At 44.7% G+C, this 9,894-nt stretch overlaps 1 protein-coding gene across 1 annotated transcript; it reads right to left on the bottom strand.

The window, feature by feature from the left end:
• Positions 1–323: 323 nt before the first annotated feature.
• On the bottom strand, positions 324–9,466 carry ARO2 (armadillo repeat only 2). Its single transcript, XM_086482905.1, has 2 exons — positions 7,283–9,466; positions 324–699 (listed from the first exon to the last, which is right to left on the bottom strand). The coding sequence occupies exons 1-2, from the start codon at positions 9,136–9,138 to the stop codon at positions 693–695; spliced, it is 1,863 nt and encodes a 620-aa protein (XP_086339031.1). The 5' UTR covers positions 9,139–9,466; the 3' UTR covers positions 324–692.
• Positions 9,467–9,894: the final 428 nt, after the last annotated feature.

Here is a 9,894-nt window from a genome sequence, read left to right as displayed (position 1 = left end):
AAGGACTTGCCGATACACCGTGTGCGAGCCGCAGACGGCTCCAAGCACACAACAAGCCTAAACTAGCAAGCTCAAGAGAGCAAAGGGTGTGTCACTCACCGCTCTACGCTCGCCTTCGTGGTGGATTCCTCGCCGCGATGAAGAAGAAGCTGCAGTCGTGCCGCGCTCAACCGCTTCGCCACCGTCGTGCCTTCGTAATGCTCGATCGCACACACACTCTCCCTCTCTCTCTCTCTCTCTCTCTCTCTCTCTCTCACACACACACACACACACACACACGCACACACACAAGGAGGTGAAGAAGAAGAAGATGGAGATGGAGATGGAGCAAGAGCACTCTTCTATTGCACAAATGAGAGAATGAGTAAAAATTAGGTTTAGTTGGCTTTTATATGAGCTCATCCCATTCACACTTGGGCGTCTATGCTTAGCCAACTAATCCCTTGAATGTCCCAGTTAGAGTGCGCCTCTCATCGGCGATCACTCTTACCCTTTTCCTATTGGTCCGACAAGCTCGATACCTGACTCTACCAAATACATAATACACGTCCGTCGTAGATGATGGGGTGTTCGTGAGCCGTGAGGGTTAACATGCCCCCCTTCCTGATGTAGATTCCGTCCTCGGAAGCTATTGAGTTGAAGCTGGTTCGTCGAGGTGGAAGAGCATTTGAGATGAATGTCCTTAGCCTTCTTCAGTCACTGCAAAATCAAACAACATTGGCACAGTAATTGCATTCTCTAAAAAAGCATATGCACTTTTAGGTAGACAAATTGATTGGTAAAAGAATTTCAAACAATTTGTTAGCAATGAACATTAAATTGCAATGTAATCAAATGCATAAACAGATGTAAAGGTAAAAGTTTAAACAAGTCTGGGATCGCTAATTTGACGGTCGAAAGGCACTAGAGATCGAATATTAATACCATGGGTAAGCTTCTTAATTTTCTGTGGTCAATTAAGTTGTTTAATCGCGAGAGCCAAGTATTCATGTTCGAGGGCTGACTAGAGGCTATATCTAGAAAACCTTGTAGTTAAGCTACCATAAAAAGAATTTCTCATGAAATCATCGCCTGACTGATTACTTTTTCTTTGACCCCCCAAAGTCTTTTTCAATTATGATGTGTGTGTTTATTTTGTATGCCTTGGGTTTTTTGCTTTTCAAGGAAAAGCGCCCACACTGGGAACCTCTAGGGCTCTAGTATCATAAGCGATACATGTGAGTGAAGTACCAATTTAAGCAGGGATTTCTCTTCCAGCTTAAAATTTTACATTGTGGCACTTTGATTTTTTGTTTGTTCATTTTCAACATTTAAATTTTGTAACTTTGGGGGGTCATATAACACTGTTATTCTCCCCAGGCTCATCACATTAGTAAACTCCCTTTATAATACTTAAGCTAAAGGTCAATAGGGTTAAGCCCACTAGAAAGCCCTAGTACATTTCATACAATGCTGCTTAAATCGGATTAAGAACCTAAGTAACCATTACTTATTAGGAAGGCATTTCCCATGGTATTAAGAGAAGATTTTAATACCTAGCTTGGTCAAACTAGCTTAGTCGGACTGCTTGATTTTTAAACCTAAACAAGTGATTATGACAAAACATTACAGTGAATTAAATGTTTGATACTAAGCAAATGCGTTGAGTATTATGCTACCAATCACAATCAAAGCAGACAAACATGGATGCAAAAAGATAAGGGCAATGCTAATGGTCATAAAACACCTGTTTGTGTTGATGGTCGCGCTTGATTTGAAGTGTGAACGAGAGAAAGGTTCCATGAAGGTCCAAATCCTATCAATAGCAACACGCTCCTGTACACACTAGGAAACAAAAGGAATACGTCCAGGAGACACATTAGTGGGAAAAGAGAACTTTGCTAATCACTCAACTCTAAAACAGAAACACTCCTATCGTACTAATCTTACCTACCCTCCATCACTCAAGTGATGAGGATCAAAGGTGTTTTATGACATAGATTTCTGTTGCACTGTACCAGATGTGACATGTGTAGGTCTGAGTCAATGTTTTGACTTTTAATGTGCATACTCGTTTGCTAATTGCTCTTGCTCTTTTTTTTTTTTTTGTGAGTATAAAGCTTTATATGTACATTCCCTAAGATTGGTGATTGAGAGGTCAGGGAAAAAGGTTGAGAGGGAAACAAATGAATGAGGACTGTCAGCAAACACTCCCCCCTTCCTTGGGTAGATCATACCGTTTGAAATGAGCTTGCCACCCTTTGAAACCAATTGTTCCAGTTGGTAATAGGTGAGGATTTTTGCCAATAGTTTTCTATTACCCTAGGTGCCTCGTCAAGCTGCAAGGGTGGTAAGGTACTCTCCCAAGATCGAACTTGAAGTGGTTCATCAGGTGATTCTTGAACACTGGGAGGTGTGGATTCTTTTGTAGCTTCATGGAGGTCCACTACTATAGATGGAGGCTGTGTAGAAGCTTTTACCTCTATGGATGTATTACATGAGGAGCTAGAAGCTTCATGGGACTCCCCCCTTCTTGAGCTAGGTGGAACAAATCGTTCTTTCTTTGGTACCCAAACTAGCTCGGGAGCGGGTGTGTAGCATTCTGTGATTTGTTTCTTTCCACGATCATTGATTCGTTTTGGAGCTACATGATTGGGCTCACTTGGGTCAGGTGATAGGTAAGAGCACAATCTACGTTTTGGCACCCAGATTTGATCATTTCCTTGATAGTAGCCTTGGGCTTCCAATAGTCGTTTAGGGATCCATCGCAACATTTTCTTACTTTTCTTGGAGCGAGTGGTACGTTTCTTACAAGGCTACTGTTTTTTAGCACTAGCTATGGTCACTAAAGAAGCTTTAGGGACCCACTTGTATGTTTTCTTCGTTACCTTAGGATGAGTCTTGTGTGTCTCAAGCTTTCTTTCAACTACATCAGTTGAAGCTCTAGAGAGTTGGGCTATGGGGACGTATGGTTCAACCTCCTGGACATGCAATGTCTTAGGTTTTATTTCCTTAGGCAATATCTCAGGGACTATGGCTTGAGTGGTAGGGCTAAGAGTTGGCTTTTGCGTTGTAACACCCCCAGTCCCCCAATCAATAGTGCATTTGGTGGCTATCATCCACGTGCGGCCTAGGTTTATATTACCCTCAATAGTTCCAGTAGGCATGACCAAAAAGTCTTAAGCTACAATTCCATTGTCATAACTGACAGAAGTGTGCCAGATTCCAAAAACCGTAGTTTTTTTCTTGTTGACACCCTTGACTTGGATAATACTCTCAGATAGAGGTGGCTTCCCTAACTGACACCACACCCCATAGGATAGCAGATTATATTTAGCACCCGTGTCCAATAAGGCATTATATAGCACTTTTCCATAGGCACTATTTAACTCAATAGGGTATCGTAGAGGTGTGTCAGAGTCCAACCCATCCTCTTCGATTTCCATGTGTGCATAAGGGGCTAGAGGCACATACGGTCGAGGCCCCATATTAGGTACTACGACACTAGGTAGTGGCACTACGCTAACCGTAGATGTCATCGGTACATTCTCTGTCAGGCCTATCCCTGGAGTGAGCACTGTGTTTTCCTTAATAGAGGGTTGAGCCAAGTTAGGGAAGCTAAAGTTGTCGCTCGGAGGCTCAGATTGCATAGAGACCCCACGTGAAATGACGTAAGATGGGTCCATGGGACTCATTAGAGGAGTCTCCATTTGTGATAGAGTAGGCTGTTGAGCCTTGCTCGTATCCAGAAATCTCATGGGGCCAGTTGAGAGTATATTTACCCCTCGGTTTTGCCTTTCCGATTGAATAATGCCATGGATAACATTACAGATCATTTTCTGTTGATCTTCGATGCTCGTGGCACTAGAGGTGGATTGTACAATCTCTATCCATCCTACATGGTAGACGTGGCCAGAGTGTAGATCCGTCAACACCTCAATGTGGAGGTCGTATGTCCAATGATCATTAATGAACAATCCTTCTAGAGTCGACGTGTTAACGGTTTCTTGTGAGGTAGAAGCAATGTTGCTCCCCGTGGTTTTACTTGTCACCAACGGTACTATAGAGGGAACTTCTGAAGGAGGCAGCTCAACAGGGCCTTCTTGGTAAGAAGTTGGCAGGATATCCACATGGACACTCTTTGGTGGTGTGGGGTCCACGTGCGATGTGAAAGGAGAGTCCACTTTCCCACCCCCTTCGTGTGCTTCATTTGCATCAGGTTCCGAGCGAGTAGCTCTACCTAATGTTTCCATGAAACGGTTAAACATACTAGTACTAGGCTGTGGAGCTTCGGGAGGTGCATGGCCTTCTCTCTCAGTGTTTTAGGTAGGGTATGCTTCCATGATTTCTGAGTCAGAGGAGGAATCACTAGCGGCTATTTTAGGGTCTTGGGTGGTGCTACCTTGTGTCCCCGCTGAGGGTCTAGAGCCTATCGTAGATGGGTAATGGGTGTCCGTATGAACAGAGGCACTACCAATGTGATCGTGCTCTAACACTCATCCAGAGCGTAGGTTCATATGACTTGATCCCCTAGAAGTGTCAGTGAGTGCCCGTGAAGGCTGCTCACCTAGTATTTTTGGGTGTTTTGCAACCCAAGTCTTTCCTTAATTTGACTTTTTGGTCCTTTTTTTCTGACCCGACTATAGAATAGAGCGTATGATAGCTCAACACGAGCGTTTCGGTCAGAGGGTCGTGCCGTGCTTTACAGCCCTCCGTTTGGTCACTCTATGCCCTCGGAATCCCTAAAACTGTCAATTTCCAATAGGGAACTAAACCCAAACTAGAAAGTCTAAGGGTGCAAGTGGGAAGAGAAGGGAGGAGAGTGGAGGACTTGTCCCACATGCTCTCATTCTCTCTTGAGGGAGTAGGGTATACATATAAAAGTGAGTGTAGTATATATCATAGAACTGAGGCCTGGGCTTAGGCTTGGACTTGGGCTTGGGCTTGGGAAAATGATCCCGATCCCGATCCCGATCTATCTTTTATACAAACCAACCCGTCCGTTTTAAAACTCACGTTTTTTATTTTCGAAAATTTAGCCTCCCCCTCACTCGCGTTTTTATTTTCCGATTATTTTTATAAAAAAATTGAATTTTTTTTTTCTTTGATGCAGAAAATGCAGAAACTGAAAACGCAAAAATTGAAAAAAACACAAGAAATGCAGAAAATTGAAAAAGCACAGAAAATGCAGAAAACTGCAGAAATTGGAACTTGACAGAAAATTTAACGCAGAAAATGCAGAAAATGCAATAATTGAAACTTGACAGAACCAGAAAATGCAGAAAATGCAAAAACGCAAGAAATGCTAACTGTGCAGTGTAAACCAGAAAACGTAGAAAACGCAAAAAACGCAAAAAACAGAAATCTCCACACAACTACACACACTCATTCCCTGCCTTTCCTATGATAGAAATTGCACCACAAGAAAGCGTAAAGTGCTAGCCGAGCTTAGTGTAGGACATTTCTCCGGCTAAATGTGCGCTCCTTGCCGCACTGTCGAAGCAAGGGACTTGCCGATACACCGTGTGCGAGCCGCAGACGGCTCCAAGCACACAACAAGCCTAAACTAGCAAGCTCAAGAGAGCAAAGGGTGTGTCACTCACCGCTCTACGCTCGCCTTCGTGGTGGATTCCTCGCCGCGATGAAGAAAAAGCTGCAATCGTACCGCGCTCAACCGCTTCGCCGCCGTCGTGCCTTCGTAATGCTCGATCGCACACACACTCTCCCCCTCTCTCTCTCTCTCACACGCACACACACAAGGAGGTGAAGAAGAAGAAGATGGAGATGGAGATGGAGCAAGAGCACTCTTCTATTGCACAAATGAGAGAATGAGTAAAAATTAGGTTTAGTTGGCTTTTATATGAGCTCACCCCATTCACACTTGGGCGCCCATGCTTAACCAACTAATCCCTTGAATGTCCCAATTAGAGTGCGCCTCTCATCGGCGATCACTCTTGCCCTTTTCTTATTGGTCCGACAAGCCCGGTACCTGATTCTACCAAATACATAATACACGTCCGTCGTAGGTGATGGGGTGTCCATGAGCCGTGAGGGTTAACAGTAGACCTCTGATAACCTTATTTTTTAATACCCATTTAAACGCTTCGATGCGTAATAGACGATGTAGATATCTACTATTCAACCTAATTGGTGACCCCTTGTTACCAAACATGCTTCCAAATGTTCACCAAGTTTCACTGATTGCAAAACACGGACACGCACACAACAATCATAGAATGGAAAAAATTCATGCAAACGACTCATTCGGACTTTCAAAAAGGTTGGAAGGAATTTGTGGCCCTAAATGAAGGAACCATTTACAGAGTAAAATTGGTCTTTTTAAATTAAAATGTTGAAAAGTTATGAAAAGTTCTGCAATGAAAAGGTACCCATTAACAAACTAAAAATGATTCAAAAGTTGTTAGAATTTCTCCTTGTTTTTTAAGGAATATTTTAACATGCCAAAAAGCCTCGTAGATATTGAAACGCTATTCACTCACCGATAAGACTACAGTCCCTTATTCAACAATAGAGGATAGTCTTTGAAAACCTTACCTCTATGTGGAGCCTCCAGCAACGATACCAATGAAATTGTCTCTGAATGAAGCCCTTAAGAAGGGGGAGGGGGGAAGGGGGATGCTTATATTCAACCTGCACCTAGGTAACATGCAGCTTCTGCTAGCTTCGAGAAAGTAGCTCCAAGGAGGTCAAGCCTTCTCACCTACAAAAGCTGTGCAAGCGGCTATAACAGAACCACTGATCCTCACGATCATGTGGCACAATTCTGCCAAGTGATCTACAATATAGAAAAGGTCATTGATGTTCACACTACCATAGTCCAGGGAATTGGTCTTACCTTGGAGGGCAATTGTCTAGGTTGATTCCGTACTCTACAAATGCCAATTTTGTATCACTTCAAGGTTATGGTCAAAGCATTTGCAGAGGAAAACACCAAAACCAACATCAAGCACAATACACTACCTCAAATCTTGAATTGTAATACCCGACAAAACAGACTGTTAAGGTATCAAAAAATGCCTTACAAGCCATCAGCATGGCATGCATAAAACTGCATAAAGCATGTTCAAGAAGACGACATTGTTGATAACATTACTTAGGCATTTGCTTACATATCCCCTATCACCATTAGGGGAGATATGGTAGCTATTGCATTGGATGGCAGCCTTATTTGACTTGTTTACTGTTTCAATGGTTTGAAAATTAAAAAATATTGTTATATAAGATAATGCATACTCATAGAGAAAATGCATTCACCTACTCAAAGAAAGGATCAAAATCAGACCTGGTGCCCTTCTCTTGGAAGATTTGGAGGCGGGTGATGGCTTGTGCCAACAACTTGTCAAGAAAAGGATGGTGATTCAGAGCTGGATTCTTTGTAAATCCCTTCAGCGCAGGGAGCGGCTCAGCCTTTGCTAATTCCTCACTCTCTCCAACATGCAAGGCAAGGTAACACATGAGCATGACTGCCGATATCTGTGCCTCGCCCTCTCCAAAGTAGATTATCTGCACTATTGGAGGCGCACCCGAAGCTTCCACAATGGCTTGCGAGTGCTCTTTGTGCAAAAAATTCTCCGTGCAAGCAAATTTCTCCAATGCCATTACCGCCTCTGCAGCTACATTATCAGATGTGTTTTCCAGTTGATTCACAAGGGGCTTCACTACGCGCGTTTCGCGTACGGGGAATGTCCTTGACAAACATCCAATTGCCCTTATGCAAGGTACTTGTAAAGAAGGATCCCCCTCTTCAATGAGCCTCAACAGCTGGTCCACCACCACTCTAGCGGCAGGGGAACTCATTTTAAACGCTGCCCTTCTCAACTCCACATCTTTCTCCGCCACTGCCGCAAGCTCCGTCAATGCCATTACTGAATTGAACCTCACTGCCCCCCTCCATTTATCCATCAATGTAGCAAAACATAATAATGCCTTGGTCTCTGTTAGATTCTTGCTTATTTTGGAGTTGCCCTTAACAAGCATCCACAATGTGCGTGCAACCTCGGCTTTAAGTTCTGCCTTGACCTCAGCACTCTCACTATCTCTCTCTCTTTTGTTGAGCTCTCTCTGGCTAAGCCCTCTTCCAGGATCCATGGAAGGAGGGCTCGCCCTTTGAATTACCCCTGGTTTCCCCTTACTGTTGGGCTGCGGCAGCACCGACGGATGAGCAGAGGGTTTGCTCCCAGGCTTTGGGATTGGGGCTTCCAGATGTACTTGCTGAGCACGGTTTGCGGCCACCGTTGTGACAAGCTTCTGTATGGCAACCGCTTGCTGCATCTTATCTGGCTCTTCCAATGACTCACCAAGAAGGCTAACCAGAGGCCTAATCGCCTGATGTTCCATGTAAGTTTCCTGTTGTGTTGGATCTATGGCAACCGTCTGGCAAAGAGTGTGCGCAACCTCAATCTGAACTCGCATTGGTGCACTTATCAAAATCTTGACAAACGCAGGTGCAATCCCATCGGCGATCATCTGCTTTACAGTACTAGCATCTTTAGCCATATATCCCAATGCTTTTGCTGCTGCCTCCCTTGCTTTTGGCGTGCCCTCAGTGAGTACTTTCACCAGAGGAACGACAGCACCCTCCTCAACAATAATCCTTCCAAGCCGATCATTGTCCCGTGCAAGAAGACCCAGAGAAGAGGCAGCATCTTCCTTTTGATCTTCCGTGCCGCGTTCAAGCAAAGCTATGTTCTCCCAAAAGAGGCTCATCATGGGCTCTGAAGAGGCAATGGGAGGCAGCCCATTGAGCTCAAGCTTACAATTACCACTCCCAGAGATGCTCAGAAGCCAAGTGATGTCGGCTATGGCATTGTCAAGCAAATGATTAACCCTTTTGAAATCATTGGCAGACATGATGGTGATGACTCTCTGAAATACGCTTGTGCTTTTGCATTTGCGAACCAGAATGAGGGCCTTACAAAGTGATTTCTCAAGCTCCTGCATGATGCGCCGCATGGGGCGCATGCAAAGGCCATCATTGTTGGAGCCGCGAGCCACCAGGCGCAAGAGCTGGCGAAGCGATTCTGCCTTTGCTTTCAACTCTCCACATTCGAGGCGGTAAGTCCCGGCCTCGTTTGCAGACTGCCGCAGCTCTTCTGTAAGCTGAACCGGAAGGGTCAGGATGTCTTCTATTTTCTCCATTCGTCAGGATCGTAAGTATCACCGCAAGGCAGTGACCACCACAACAGGATTCAGGGAAGGTTACATAAGCAGACGGGTGAAAAACAGAAATGGGGATGGAAGGCAAGCTGAATTCACCGGCAAAAGCAAGCTTACAAAGGTGCAAAATTCAGACAAAGAACGCCGTTTTGTGGAAGCAGAGTTGCGAATTGTGCGAACCAGCGTGAGCGCGCGCGCGCGCGTGTCTGTGTGAGATAAGAGAACTGCGTTTTCATTGGGAAGGGGGGACACTGACTGCGGGGGTGAAGGCTTTGAAAGAACCCCAGAACGGGGGTGGAAATGGTTTTGTGATGGCCGGCAGAGAATGTGATGCGCTTGCAAGCTGGCGATGTGGGCTCGAGCTAGTTTAATTTAGTTTATATTAAAAGCAGCCCACAACTTGGAGCTATGCCTTTGGCCTTGCCCTGCCTCCCCTTTAAGTGCCATGGGGTCCCAACCATGGGATCAATGGTCCCAAGTGAAAGATCAATATGGACCATCGATCTGTTAAAATTAAACTCGGAATCTCGAATTTAGATTTTTCAAAACTAATTTCGGGATCCTGAGTTTAAGTTTTACCGACCAAGCGGGACCTAATTTTGAGATGCCCACGCTTCTCCAGTAGGGATTTGAACCCTCACCATTAGCTTGACAGTCAGAAGCCTTAACCATCACGTCCGCGCACGCTTTTTCTAAAGCAGTTTTGATTTTGCACAAGAGCCATTGATCCCATGGTTG

The sequence above is a fragment of the Adiantum capillus-veneris genome, chromosome 15 (assembly GCF_014529385.1).
Source record: "Adiantum capillus-veneris isolate H3 chromosome 15, ASM1452938v2, whole genome shotgun sequence".
Taxonomy (NCBI): Eukaryota; Viridiplantae; Streptophyta; class Polypodiopsida; order Polypodiales; family Pteridaceae; genus Adiantum; species Adiantum capillus-veneris.
The sequence above is the reverse complement of the archived record's forward strand: the minus strand, read 5'-3'. Positions and strand labels throughout refer to the sequence as shown.

Bases quoted from the DNA above. Each gene is read 5' to 3' on its own strand.
- ARO2 (XM_086482905.1), bottom strand. From the start codon at position 9,138: ATGGAGAAAATAGAAGACATCCTGACCCTTCCGGTTCAGCTTACAGAA.